Here is a 15,156-nt window from a genome sequence, read left to right on the forward strand (position 1 = left end):
AATGTCAGCAGCAGAGAGCAACAGTGTGCTGTTACTGAAGTCGTGTTCTTTAGCATGGTTGTACTCACCTTTAGTACTCTATTTCTATATTATCTCATAGCGCTGATCTGTTGTTTGACGCAATTATTGTAAAGCAATGCAATTTTTTTTGTCACAAAAAAGCCAAAGAGGGATAGTATTAATAATTATCATAATTATAAGGTAAATAGAAAGAAACTCGAGAGCTGGAGTGGACAAATTTAGTGGGAGTGGGGAGCGTTTCTCTCTAACCTGCTGCTGAACCCACAATTTTTTTTAAACGCACAATTTTATCACCACAGACATTTTTCTAAAATTTGACAGACTTTTTAATCTGCAGGATCTGAGAAAAGGTTGGCCACCTTATTGACATTTTGGCAATTTTTGGAAAAAAATCTGTAACTTGCTGCTGCCTATCTTGGCCAGGTCTCCCGTGAAAAAGAGGTTTTTAATCTCAATGGGATCTTCCTGGTTAAATAAAGGTAAAATTAAAATTAAAAACTGTCTTGTTGTATGTCACTCCCATGACTTAATGTTTAACATTGGTAACACAAAAAGATCTGCAAAGCAACTTCTTAAGGCGCTCACAGTTTTTAAACCAGTTTTAAGCTCTCTCTAGAGAGTAGTGTTGAGCTTTAGTTTGGACTTTCTGGGTTCCATAATTTAGTTATCGACTTAATAATTACTGCAAGGTGTATGGATCACAGATTAAACAACCCAAAGTATAATAAGTTGTTGAAAATTACAACATGTATCTATAGAGTATATATTACATCTATACATGATATAAGTGTAGTTCATATTTTTTAAATACTCCACATTTAGTAAAAGTAAAGCTTAAGTGGAACACAATTATTTATCCACTGAGGAGCATTAATGTTTGTACAAATTAGTTTTGTAATTGTACTAGGTCAAGAAAAGGAGTGCGGGTAATGAAAAAGTCTAAAAAGAGAACATCTGCATGCATATAAACATTTCTGTGCTGTGAAGGTCAGCAGTGTGTTTCAGGCTCTGATTCCTATGTGAGCTTGAACAAATCAGCAGTTAGTCCCTATGGAGGAGGCCTGACTGTGTTAATATTCTCCTGGCATAAAAGTCCCTGATAAGGACTGGAGAGGGATGTTTTTGGAAAAGCATGACAGGCTGGATTACTCTGCTGCCAGCTCCTTGTGACTGCTGTTTTTGTCTGTCAAGCACATGGTCTCAGACACCCACTGTCAGCCCAAAAAAGAAAAAGAAAAAGAAAGAAAAAACCCAAAACATATCACTAAGCTCTTGAGAGAAAGGAGGTGAACATGTGAGAATCTAATTATTTCCAACCTGTGAAAACATAACCACACGTGTGCACAAGAAATGCCATTTGTTGGTTTTGTTTATTTGCTCTTTCTCCACCAGAGGAAAAGAGGAGACAGGTAAAAGGAGCCAGAGGGTGAATAGGAGGTCGTGCAGGAAAAGAGGGGAAAGGAAGAGAAACGGGAAGAAACGGAGAGTTGACAGAAGAGAGAGAGAGTGGGGGGAGCACGGAAGAACCATCCTGTGACAGCCATCCAACAAGCATGCATAGGTGGGAGTGTTATAAGTGTTCACTGGTATCACCAGTCACACTGCCTCATTTCAAACAAATCCAATTTTATGCACTTTTACAGAAGCCATCCAATTTTATACAGCGTTTTATACAGCAGTTACTTTTTTGCCACACACTTCCAGATTATAATTATCAAATTCCCTATGACTGATGTGAAAACATCAAGTTATTTTTCTGGTTTTCTTCTCTTTTTTTTGGCAGTGATTTTTCCAACAAGACAGTGGACATCTTACTGTACACAGACAGACATACAGACAGACACAAATATACAGAGCAGATACAAAGAGATAGACGGAAAGGAAGAGAAGGAGCAAGGCAGAGGACCAGAAGCAGATTTTGAGCATCATGCCTGCAGACAAGTTGTAACTGTAACTGGAAGATGGCAGTAGAAATACAAAAAGAGTGACTCAACTGCAAACCAGTAGGTTAACAAAGATGTGATCAGTAAACCTTAACATCCACAGAAATATTTTTGGCTTCTTATTATTTGTTTATTCATTCATTGAGATTTAATTAAAAAAGAAAAAAGAAAGAAAGCAACGACACAAAATAAATAAAAAGATAAATAAATAAATAAAAATAACCCAAAGTGAAGCAGTGTCTATAATGGAGTTCATGCATGTTTCCTTGTGATGTAGCTTATTAGCAAACAGTCAAGCCCAAATAAGCTGCGATGGTCAAAAAAATATATATAAAGCATTGGTCTTTCCACCACATTACGTCATCTGACTCATAAAAAAAAAGATACTGCTCCCAGAAGGGTTGGTACCCACGTGAAATTATACTCTGTACAAGATGTCACATTTTTCCTCCCCACCAAGTAATTTTTCAATAAATAAATTAATATTTGCCATTGCGTAAAGACATTCTGTTTGCAGTTTTGAGCCGTCTTTAAGTTTTTGTCACCTGGCACTACTGAAATTCTTGAAGTTTTTAAAAACAGTGAGCTGCCAAACTGCTCCATCTCGTACCTCTTCTTGGTTTAAAGTGCTCAAAACCAGACAAAACGAGAGTGCTTTACAGCCGTGACACCTACTCTAACTTATACCGGGAGGGAATTCAGCAGGTCAGTAGAAAAATAAACATTGTCCCCAACATTGCATAAAGAAGCAATCAATAAATAAATTCATTCAAGTCAATAAACCATATATTTTATCATCTTAAAAGGTTCTCACACAATCATCAAAGTGAGAGGAGAAGGTGCTTCTCCAACAGAGAAAACAGTGGTTTTGTAGTGTCGTAAAGTTTTGTCAGTGAGCCATGCACGGAAAGTCCACTTTGTTCACAGCCGCTGTTTAACTCCACGTCTCGCTAGCAAACACCGTCCTTCCTCCAGTGAAAGAAAAAGAAAAACCCACAAAAAATAAACCATGCTTGTCAAACATCCAGGCAGCTGCTTCACAGTAAGAACGATGAGCAGGAAGACACCGATCTTTTCAGCTCCAGTGTTCAGTCCTTATCGTCCGCTCTATTCCCTGATTGGCTGACTGAGTGGCAACCATCCTGTCGCTGTCGCCAAACCTTTTCCACTGCCGATGGTCTCAGCGGGTTGAACGCCCCTCAGTTTGATTCGATCACCCAACTTATAACACAACATCCCTCCCATTTCCTCTGATTTTGTCTTTGTGTTGTTGCACACAGAAGAAGAAAAAACTAAACTGTGCTAGGCTAAGCTGTGAGTTAGAGAGCAATCCCCAAAATAAGGTGGGACCCAAGAGGTGTACAAAAATAAAGAAATCATACTGTAATAGAACAGTTGTGATTGTGAGCGAGAGGCAATTTCTTTATTTACTCAGAATATTTACATATTTGTGACAGAGTTGACACTGATCTGGGAAGCCAGTGTCTCGCCTGCCTATTGCTGGTTACAATTTAGATATTCATATCTGTGTGTGTGTGTGTGTGTGTGTGTGTGTGTGTGTGTGTGTGTGTGTGTGTGTGTGTGTGTGTGTGTGTGTGTGTGTGAGTGGGTTGTTGTGGTCTTGGTGAGCCAGCAGTGAATCCACTTTCCAACATGGTTGAAAGACTCCCCCACTTGTTTTTGTTTCATAAGAACAGCGCTCCCTTCTCTCTCTTGTGGACCACGGAGGAGGCATCAAAGCAGCGCTCGTGTACTGCCGCTTGTCTTCCAGTACATTCAAAATAGTGGTTATCATCCTTTATTCATCACGATTACGTCTATGAAAAAAAAAAAGCAGCTGAGGGTTCGCGTTGTCAAGTGGCTCGGTTTTGGTTGTTGGTGAAAGCTTTCAGAGCAGGAACTGGGGAACCTCAACAGTCCAAAGGGAACCTCTGATCTGTTGGGATTGCATCAGTGCAAAAGAGATTCACATATGCAGCTCTGTGTTTATTTCTCAGTCATGAAAGCCACCGCTCAAGCCCACCGCAGGCCCACTGCAGGGCCACTGTGGCCACACCTGGGATACTATGGTTCAGTGCAAAGTCTATACAGTGCTGTATAGTACAGGTACTCCATAGTACTCTGAAGAAACATGCATACAGAGAGACAGAGTAGGAAGCACGCTATCTTACAGTACAATCCTTATCTGTGCAGGGTTTTTGGGTGTCCAGTCAGCAGGACGAGCCTGTCCCTGGATTGTGCCTCGGGGAAAACTGCATTTCACTGAAATGCTGAGATTTTCTGGGCCTACTTCAATCGTCTGTGAAAGTGCTTGGGTTGCCAGATGTAAAGTATAGTGCATGTGTTTGATGCAATGGGGAAATAAATTTGACTAAACTCTATCTTATGTGTTGAATAACAGCTGTAAACAGAGTAGTTCTCCCACTGGAAATCTCATATCTTATCATACACTTATACATAGATTGTTGTTCTTTTTTTTTGTTTCTTTTATTACAAAATTATTGTTTTTTTTTTATTACTTTAGATTTTCATTATCATTATTAGACGATGACAGGGTCGAGTTGCTTGTCTTCATAAAAAGCATGCATGTTTCCATTCCCCTCTTTTTTTGTCTCAGTGCAGTTTCCCAGTGGATATAATTCACTCGGTTGGTGCCTCTCTTCCGCCTTCATTCTCTTTTCTTCAGTTACCTTTGGGATGTAAGGCTTGCAAAGAAACAGGTGTCCATTGTTGCATCAGCTCTACTCTTATTGGGAGTCCACTATCAAATCTGTTTCTCACCATTTTGAAGAAATGTTCTTGCAACCAAAAAAGTTGTGGTTTTGATACCTGAAAAGGAACAGAGTAATAGAGATATATTGTGTTATTATGCTCAATTCTTGCTGACTCCCCAGTCAGTTTTTCATTTGTCTCTTGGCTGCCACAAACTCAGTTGGCTGCCACAGAAGCAGGAGGCCCCTCTTCTGGCTCTTCCTTCTCCTCTAGTGTCTGAATGAGACCAGAAGTGACATCAGACAACTTCCGCTCTGTGATTGGCTCTGCTGGCAGCTGCCCCGGACTACTGCCACCAGAAGCATCCCCTTGTTGTGTGGGTGGAGTCAATGTGGCCGACTCTTGCTCCATGCACAGTGCCACATCTTCTTCCTGATCAGGGCAGAAAGAGTGAAACACACAAGGTCAACTAGATGACTAACTTATGTATGTGGATAGATTTTTACCTACTGTCCTCTTCAGTAGTGAAAACAAATATTTGATCCCCTGCTGAATTTGTAAGTTTGGTTACTTACAAAGAAACGAACAGTCTCGGGTTTTTATGATATTTTCATTTTAATGGAATATCACCCCAAAATCCAGGAAACACATTATATAAAAGTTATAAATTGATTTGCATAGCATTGAGTGAAGTAAGCATGATAGGTATAATCATTCAACCAATCAATCAACCAGTCAACCAAGCAACCAATAACAGAGGCCCTTGATCTCAATTATGTGTATAAAGCACACTTGTCCACAGAGTCAGTTTCTTTCTTTCCAGCCTCTCTGCCACCATGAAAAGACCAAGGAGTTGTCAAAGGATATCTTGGATAAGATTATAGACCTGCACAAGGCTGGAATATACTACTAGACCATCAGCAAGACGCCTGGTGAGAAGATGACTACTCTTGGTCCAACTATTTGCTAATGAAAGAAATATAAAATGACCATCAATTGCCCTTTTCCTGGAGCTTCACTCGTAAGATCTTGCCTCATGTGGTGAGGATGATCATGAGAAAGGTGGTGGATCAGCCTAAAACTACACAGGTGGAGTTTATTACTGATCTGAAGGCAGTTGGGACCACAGTCCCCAAGAAAACCACTGATAACACACTACGCCATAGGGTCCCCCCTGCTCAAGAAGCAACATGTGAAGATCAGTCTTAGGTTTTCTACTGAACAGTGAACAGTGTGGTCAGATGAAACCAAAACCTTTGGTATCAACTCAACCCGCTGTTTTTGGAGAAGAGAAACACTGAGCCAAAGCCAGTTTCCAGACGTCAGTCCTGTAGAAAATCTGTGGAAGGAGCTGAAGCTTCAAGTTGCCAATGGGCAGTCAAGAAATCCGAAGGAATGAAAGAGTTTCTGTAAAGAGGAGTGGGCCAAAATCCATCCTCAGATTTCTCCTACTGTATCAGCTAACAGACTGATTGGCAAATATGAAGATCATCATGACGCATCAAAGTACACAGACTTTGTCAAGACAATCTCAACTCAAGGCCAACTGTCAAGCTGTTTTGAAGCTTGCAATGCATAATCTTTCTCTGCAGACCTCAAGTCAATGCTGGTTTAAAGTCAAGGTTTCCAAAGTCCAAATAATTAATTTTTAATGATAAATGGTCTGCACTTAGCATGCCTTTTAACCTTAGCTGTGTCTGCAGAGCTCTTTGCAGTCCTTATCATTCACACAGACATTCTGAAGTGACTTGGGGTTCAGTGTTTTGCTCAAGGACTCTTAAATGTAGTCAGAAATCGAATGACCAACCCATCAGCCTCTCTGCACTATAATTAAACACTATTGGGATACATAATAGTCAGTTTTTAGTGGCTGTTACCGTTCCCCCCCATTTCTCTCAGTAAAATTGCAGTTATATTGTGACATAAACAAGCAGGAACAAGCTTACTACTCTGAAATGTTAGCATGTTTGTTGACATGGGTGGAAAAGCCAATGAATCTTTTCCTAAAGCTTTTTGTAGTACCATGATACCACTGTAGGTTGTGAAAATCAAAAATGATATTCAATATATCCAATTGGGATCAACAATTATTGTGTTATATGATTATGTTTTATAGGGGCAGCTGTAGCTGAGGATGTAGAGCAAGATGTCGACCAATCAGAAGATCAGTCACGACGCATCCATCAGAGTTTGGCGTGTGTGTGTGAATGTTAGATAAAACCGCTTAGGTGTAGATTTGTATGAATGTGTATGTGATTGGGTGAATGAGGCTCGTAGTATAAAATGTTTTGAGTGCTCAGTTAGAACAGATAAGTGCTACATAAGTACCATTCAGCATTCAGTCCATTTACCATTCTATATGGACCAAAATAATTGTGATTACGGTTTTTGTCATAAGGAAGAGCAGCCAATCCTATACCACTGCTTATTCAATGATGGAATGCCAACAAGAGTTCAGCTGCTAAAAAGTGTTGCCTTCTTGAGTTGCACAGCAAAATCAACCTGAAGATGAGGAATTCATGAATTAGATATATAGGCGACTGATCGTTTTGTGCATTAATAAGGTTGCTCCCTGCAATTTTCATGAAAACTTTCATAGCAGTCCCTTTTGCTTCACACCTTTTACATAATTTATCCCCAAAATAACTGAAGTTTGGAGGCCTGCCGCAACTCTGGTTTTCAACTCTCCCTCCTCTTGTTTCCTGACATTTCTGCTATCTAATCTATTCAAATTCTTCCATTCCCAACTTTATCTTATTGAGGCCACAAATTCAATATTTTTATCATCAGTTAATGTTGTCATCAATTCAGTCAAAATAATGGAAATGTTGTAAAAGTGTATGTCTTCGGCAGGTCAAAAGTTAAAACATCCATCCATTCAGTTTATTCTGCTTATCTAATTTAGGGGTCAGGAGGCTGGAGCCGATACCAAGGTAGGGTACAACTGCTCAGGTTGCCAATTTTGTCACACAGCTAACACAGAGAGACAGATAAGCATTCACACCTATTTCACCAATTAACTTAATATGGACATCTGTGCACTGTGGCCAGAGTACCCATACAGAACCCACACAGGTGCAGGGAGAACATGCAAATTCCACATGGGAAAGCCCCATCCGACTAGCAAATCCTAATCCAGGACCTTCTGGATGTGATGGTGTTAACCCTTCTAACAATCATGCACATACTCGCACCTTTATCGATGTCTCGGGGGAAAAGTGGGTTCAGTATCTTACCCAAGAACACAGCTGCCCAGGTAACGTACTAAAACTTTTAAATGTACCCATCAAGGAAAAGCTAGAAATCCTCACTTTCCTCTTTTTGCCATTACCCCCAACTATCCACAGCAGATGGCTGCCCGTTCCTGACCACGGTTCACCTGGAGGTTTCTTCCTGTCAAAAGGGAGTTTTTCCTTTCCAATGTTGCCAAGTGATTGCTCAAAGGGGGTCGTCTAATCGTTGGGGTTTCTTCTGTTATTGTAGGTTTTTTAGCTTATAATATAAAGTAACTTCAGGTGAATGTTGTTGTGATTTGGTGCTATGCGTACAAAGAAAAATGAACTGAATTAAAGTACTGGCAGACAATTTTTATCAAAAATGTCAATCAATATCCCCGCCATTGACAAATTGATCTTAGATTGCTACACGTGCATAAAATGAAACCAATCTTATGATTAAATGATTCGAGATAAAACTTTAAGAACAGTCTGCAGATTTAAAACAGAAGTGACACACAGGTTGCAGTAAGCAGAACTAAACCTCCAGTCTGGTGTCTCTGAGAACTCGCTTAGAAAGCTACAAAATCAAATATTAATCACTGAAGAGATAATTTTATGTAATGCAACCCCATGTTCAACTCACCTTGACCTCCTCCTCCTCCTCCTGCTGCTCCAGTAGCGGGGAGTGTTCTGTTCCTACCATCTCTTCACCAGTGGGAACGCACAGGCTTGGCTCCACTGCCGCTGCCACACCCATGTACCCACCGGCTTCTGCCTGATAGGCTTCCATCTGCCCCGTGTTCCACAGATCAACCAGCGGAGGGTGAATTTGATGAACCAGACTGTGGATGGTGCTGTTGGGTGTTGCTTGCAAAGAGTGGTTGGCACTGTGTAGCCTGTGCTCCAGAGACTTGAAACACACAGAAAAGACTAATCAGTAAAATGTGAGGAATGAGCAGTGACTGAAAGACATAAGATCTGTCAGTCGTTTGCGACCTGTTTGCCAGCTTTAATGTTTCATGACATGCTCCCCATGCCAGTATGCATTAAGCTGTCTTTGTTTTCCTTGGGCAACAGAGGTGATATGCAGATCTTTTTGTACAGTATAAGAAATCAAGGTTTTTTTTATTTATTTTGGCTGAAAGATGCATGTCGAATAAGTTCTGACAAAGCTAACGGGGTGTAAGTACAAGTTTATCTGTGGTAGATCAGTCTTCATTAATTCCTCATCCATGGAATTCTTTTTTTACATTTTTGTTTAATAAATGATTTGGATGCTTCCCTTTCGAAGAATGTCATATTTTTGCAGGTTCAGCTGAGCATTTAATGAAGGATTCTTGACAAGAGTGATGACTCAACAGTGTGAGGTGTGTCAGCGTTCACATCAGATGCGGTTGAGTCATTGCTTAGGCTAAAATCTTTTTTTATGAAGTAATGCAAAAACAAAAACAAATAAAAAGAGACGATTAGATAGAAAAATCCTGAGTTCAGATTATTTTGTTGAATTTCTATTTCCACAGTCAAGAGCGAATTTCAGACTGAGCATGAAACCCAGGAGGTAAGAGTTTTCTGAGAACATGTTCTGAATAAAAGCCCAACTGTTTTAGCCTATAAATGCTGTGATGTGTGGGTTTGTTCATGTGCTGTACTTGTGCCTATACAAAAGTGAACAAATAAATAAAATAATGTGTTAATAAATTTATTTTACCAGACAGTATTTTATAACAACCATCTCTGATACTCAAGCCTTATGCATTAGCAGCAACATGTAGTGTCTCATTTGGATTAAAACCCTGACGGCGGCATCTCGATCAATCACCTGCTGTTGCTGATACTGCAGAAGCTGCTGTTGGTGGTAGTGCTGAAACTGTTGGATCTGCTGCAGCTGTTGTAGTTGACTCTGCTGGAGAGTGAACTGCTGCTGTTGTTGCTGAGACAGGAAGTGAGCTGTGGCCTGCCCATCGTAGCCCTCCGTACCCATAACGTAGGAGCCAGCAGGGGGAGACGCCACGCCGGAGGGATCGTTGTTGATGGGCTCCCAAGCATCAGAAGAGGAGAGGCAGTAGTGGCCCTGGGAGACGTATGTGTGAGGCCACACCTCCGCTGAGGAGTGGTGCAATATCTGATCTGCAGGAAATAAAAAAATGTGGCAGCTGCTGTGAGCACTCTTCAAAATGGGGGCAGCAGATGGATGCAGGAACACTGTGTTTTATGATTTTTACAAAAATCCCACTTTTCAAATTTGCTGGATTTGGAAAAAAAAATGAGTAATTTCTTAACCTCTTGAAATTACAATTTTTAATTACCAACAGTTGAAGCTAATAGCTGTTGAGATAAATGTAGATCTGGCTGTTAACTACTCTGAAAAAAACTCAGCTGAAATCTTTCCACACTGGGTGAAAGTGTTATGACAGAAACTCTCCAGTATGAACCGAACAGAGTTGAACACTGGCACACCTCGCACTGTTGAGTCATCATTTTGTCAAACTGTATAGTGCAGACAGAGCTTTGATTGCCTCCAGTGTTTCTTACTCAAAGTTGGAGGGCTATAAAGTGGGCTCACAGCCACATATTTTGCTAAGTGTCTGACTTAAAAACGATGGGATCAGTTAAGACTAATGCATTCAGGGTGCAGTTAAGAAGTCTATCTTAAATCGGCAAAGCACTTACTCTAATTTTCTGCACTCAGAAGTCTGTGCTAAGGCAACATTGCAGTAATCTGCAAATATCCAAAATCACTGTTTATATCAATACAGTGTCTTGGTTTACCTTCCAACAGTTCATGCTGGAAACTGAAATGGCCTAAAGTCTAGAGCAGAGGTGTCAAACATAAGGTCTGAGGTAGAGTTGGATGACCACTTTTACGTGGTCTGGGTCTTGTCTTGGTCTCGACAGACTTTGGTCTTGGTCTTGTCTTGGTCTTGGATCCCTCGGTCTTGTCTTGGTCTCACTGTCTCGGTCTTGCTGTCTCAGATCGACATAGTGGTCGGGAGATTTGGACTCAGCAGTATCCATGACACACAACGTAACGTTCGATAATGTGTCATGCGCAAAAGCATCAGCTCTAAGAGCCGTGCTTAAAAAGTGCTTTGTAGTGAATCAGAAGAGTCGACTCCCATTGAGCGAGAGCCGGCTCCTCACTTAATTTCTTTTTGCTGCTCAGCTCTCACACAGTGGTTCAGCTATGCTCCAATCCCTCCATATTGTAGCCAATCACATGCGAGGATATAGGATAATATCATTATGTGAAAAACAGAGAGGGTGAGAGACGCGACAGTCAAGTGGAGCGCGCGTCTGTCCTCTCAGTAAGTGAGTGAGACAGTAAACAGCGGTGAGGAGGGCTGTGCGAGTGCATCGTAAAAACACATAAATATGCCTGACACCCGTAAACGAAGCAGCATCTGGCTGCACTTTAAAGACTTTTTTGTCTCGGTCTCGGTCTTGGTCTTGTCTCGACTTTGTCTTGGTCTTGACTCGGTCTGTCCTGGTCTTGGTCTTGTCTTGGTCTCGATACCTTCTGGTCTTGGTATTGTCTTGGTCTTGGTTTAGGCGGTCTTAACAACAAGTCTAGTCTGGGGTCTGTGAAGGTTCTCAGTCATCCAGGTCATCGTGGTCTAAGGAGCTTGGAAAGAAAAGCTTCTGGACCTCTTTAAGTTGCTTGAAAATGTTTCACCTCTGATCCGAGAAGCTTCTTCAGTTCTAAGGACGAATGGTGGAGAGTCCCAAATTTAAGCCCCGTTGGAGTGTCCCCCTAGGAGGGACAAAGGACCCCCTAATGATCCTCTACCTAATCACATGAGCCAAGGTGTGAAAACAGGTGTAGGTCACAATCAGCCAGGGTTTCGGGTGAGCTCATTGTGAAACCTGGCCCCACCCTATCATGCAATTTCCTGAGGTCAGAAGACCCAGGGTGTGAGTGGACGTTAAGGCGTCTGGGAAGGGATCTCAAAACTGGATTATAGATGGCAGACAGTTGGTGTAGTAAACCACCACCTCTGTTCAAAGATGGTCGTTCACAGTGGACATAGATGGCTTCTTTCACTCCTCTTTCAAACCAAACTGTGTTCTCTGTCCAAAATGTGAACATTGGCATCCTTAAAGGAGTGACCTTTGTCCTTTACTGCTAATGGTCCATCCCCATCTAAAGTCCAGACGCTTTTCTTTCCAAGCTCCTTAGAATAAGGTCCAGGGGCCAGAAGTGGCCTGCTTAAGTCTCCAATCTGTCCCACTGGACAGTTCTGAAAAGATTGGCATAAATTCCAGACTTCTGTGTTTTCATAAGTTTTACAGCTTTTCCTACTGGTTTGAAATATATAAGTAAATAAGTAAATAAGTAATAGGTAAATATTACTTAGGTAAATAGGAAAGTTCCTGTTTTTACGCCATCTACTATAGAAATGTTTGACTTTTACAGTGGGTTCATTATTAAAAAAAAAAACAACAAAGCCCAATAAAACAAAAAGAGGACATTCAGTCAATTAACAAAACTTTTCTTTTTTATAATTATAGGACAGTCTGTGCAATGAGCTAACAGAACATTTTCTCTACTTTTTCCAATTTCTTGCAGTTTATGGCCAAAGCAGCACTTTCTTGTCATGTAAAGAAAGCAGTGCATTGTTTGTTTTATTAAACTTGCTTACGCTTACAGAAAGAGGAGTTTCACTTGTCCAGGCAACTTACGATCAGAGCGGGCTGTCCGTTGGCCACAATCTAAAGTGAGTTTGACACCTCTGGTCTAGAGAGGCGAGACGCTGGCACACGATACTCTAACTATTCTGTTTAAAATTGATTTGCCACTTTCAAACCTCTTCCATTTTCTTACTCATAAATGATGTGGCTGTGTTTCACCGAAAGCAGTTACCTGGACTTTTAGCCTCAGACATATTTGTACTTTACCTCGACTGGTGATGCTCTCCTGGTTGACCTCACTGAGGTGAGCCACGCTTCCCTGGTTTGATCCTGACTGCGGAGTCTCACCATCCATTGACGACCACGCCAGGAGCGTTGCCTCTGAGATTGCAAACTGCTGCAGGATGCCTGAGGTGAGAATTCAGAGGGCAAGTCAGGATAATTGTTACTAAGACCTGCAGTACCACTCAAGTGGCTGATGACAGTTAATAGGGTGTGAAACTCTTGTCCTCATCCAGCCGACCTGCTGCAAAGCGAGCCTCTTTCTCCCCATCACTGAGGTCACTGTACGCATCGTTCTCCAGCCGCCGCTCCTTTTCTCGCTCCTGGGTAGTGATGCGGGACTGGAGGACGCTCCCCGAACCCACCGTCGTCATGCCCCAGTTTTGCCATTCAATCATGTGAGCGACACGACCCTGGGCCATGGCTGTGGGCTTGGTCACTCTTTCCTTCATTGTGCGTGTGACACCTGTTTTAGGAGAAAGACCCAGACAAGGAAGGAGCAGAAGGAGGAGGGAGGGTGGCCAATTTAAACAAAATGAGTGGAAGTAAGAGGAGAAATTAAAAGATCAGAGGTTTAGAGAGAGGTGATTAGACAAGTTGAGGGAAGGAGTAGAGAATGAACCGGCAGATGGGGAACAAATGGGGGAAAAAACAAAAGAAGAGGAAGGAAGAGACATAAGATAGATTCGTTATTATCAAGTGTGCATTGGTTTTGGGTGGAGGAGGGTATGACGCTATGATGTGATGGCTCATGGAAATATGGATATCCGGCACGGTTTGACTGATAAATTGATTAAGCAGCTGTCATATAAATAATAAACCTTTCAGTGTTGGAGTTGTTCTGTCTGAAATTGGCTTTACCTCACATGATTAACCAGAACGAGTTTAAGTATAGCATACCATTTCCATTTTTAAGGATCATTTGCAATAAAAGCGCCTGATGTAATATTTGTTTTGATGTTAAAGAGGACCTATTAGGCTCATTATTAACTCACTTTTTTATTCTTGGACTTCACTGGAGTGGCTTTAAATGACTCAGGATCAAAATAAAACTCTCTCATCTTACACTGTGCCTTGGTTTAGCCTCTCTGTTCATCACATATAGTTTTACTTTGTCTCCCCTTAAATCCACCTTACCTGTTAGCCAGCTTTCTTTTGATTGGCTGCCCTATGCAAACAAAAGGTTTGAACAGCAGGTGGTGGAGCTCATGTGCTCACAGCCAGAGCTGTGTGCCTGAGATAACCATATTAAGGATATCCGCATTCACTGACGTGTCTGAAGTGGTCTGAAAGTGAGCGATTAGAGCAATGTGAAGCCTGAGCTTTTGGCCTGCTGGGATTACTTTCACACACGCTGACCTCATTATTTAAAACTTTAACCATATTTAATATTAGCATCCAGAACTGTACCAGTATATAAGCCTATTCAAGATTATTTATCTAAAGTTCAGGAGCAGGACCACACCCACAACAGTTCCTTTTCCAGCCGTATTTCTATAAGTGCCCATTTGGCCCATCATCACTTTTTCTCTGCTTGTAAGCCTCTCTCAAAGGTATCAGGGGAGCCACCGCCTCAGTGAGCCTGTGGCATAGCTCGTTGCTTCATTATTAACAAACATTTTTCATTCGCATCTGGGACTTTAGTCCTTGCTAGTGAATATCAATCTATATGTTTATCTATAGATAAATAAACAAGGATAACCACAATAGGCCCGCCTTTAAGAAGTAAACAAAATACCCAAACACCTCTGGGATGTTTGAGACTGCTCATTTTATTAAAATATTGAATATCTTAAATTAATAACTGTTCGTAAGGAAAACATTATCAGCCAAATCCTACTATTCAAAAGCCTGTAGTTAAAAGAGGGTTTTCATGAGCACCCATTATAAGCTCAGAGAAATGAAAAAGGGTTGTGGAGGTGACATTCACGTGTTTAATGAGACTGTTAACATCACATGGAGGGGAGACGGCAGGAGACGTGTCTTGTCTGACAAAGGTGCATCATGGGATGGAGCAGGTTAATTGGGGTGAGGCGGCTGTGTGGCATGAATAATGAGAGGTTGGCTTGTTGACATGATAGCTTCTTCACACCTCTGCTAAGCTGCGCCGGGTAAACAGAAAACTCCTCTCTTTCTCTTTATTGCGTTTCGGAAAACTCAAAGCTGCTGAACATACATTTAATTTCCTGGTGCCATGCCACTACAAACTCATATCTGTTTAACAGCTCTGCTCCATATTTCCACGCGACTAACATATGATGACACGTACTGTAAATCCCTGGCTGCCTGATTCTCTCTGATGGTAGCACATGAAGATGGGATTCATGAATAAATTATAGGACAAATCAGTA

General features: G+C 41.4%; 1 protein-coding gene across 5 annotated transcripts in view; it reads right to left on the bottom strand.

Annotated features, from left to right (window-relative positions):
- Positions 1-949: 949 nt before the first annotated feature.
- fam131bb (family with sequence similarity 131 member Bb) overlaps positions 950-15,156 on the bottom strand; it is a 55,748-nt gene continuing 41,541 nt past the window's right edge. For all 5 annotated transcript variants that reach the window (XM_063487161.1, XM_063487160.1, XM_063487157.1 and 2 more), the window contains 5 exons: positions 13,047-13,271; positions 12,791-12,931; positions 9,714-10,021; positions 8,538-8,804; positions 950-5,108 (listed from right to left, as the gene is read on the bottom strand). In XM_063487161.1, coding sequence (XP_063343231.1) covers positions 4,893-5,108; positions 8,538-8,804; positions 9,714-10,021; positions 12,791-12,931; positions 13,047-13,271 — 1,157 coding nt within the window. In that variant the 3' untranslated portion in view covers positions 950-4,892. The remainder of the gene's footprint in view (positions 5,109-8,537; positions 8,805-9,713; positions 10,022-12,790; positions 12,932-13,046; positions 13,272-15,156) is intronic.

This window comes from Pelmatolapia mariae, linkage group LG10_11, assembly GCF_036321145.2.
Source record: "Pelmatolapia mariae isolate MD_Pm_ZW linkage group LG10_11, Pm_UMD_F_2, whole genome shotgun sequence".
Classification (NCBI taxonomy): domain Eukaryota; kingdom Metazoa; phylum Chordata; class Actinopteri; order Cichliformes; family Cichlidae; genus Pelmatolapia; species Pelmatolapia mariae.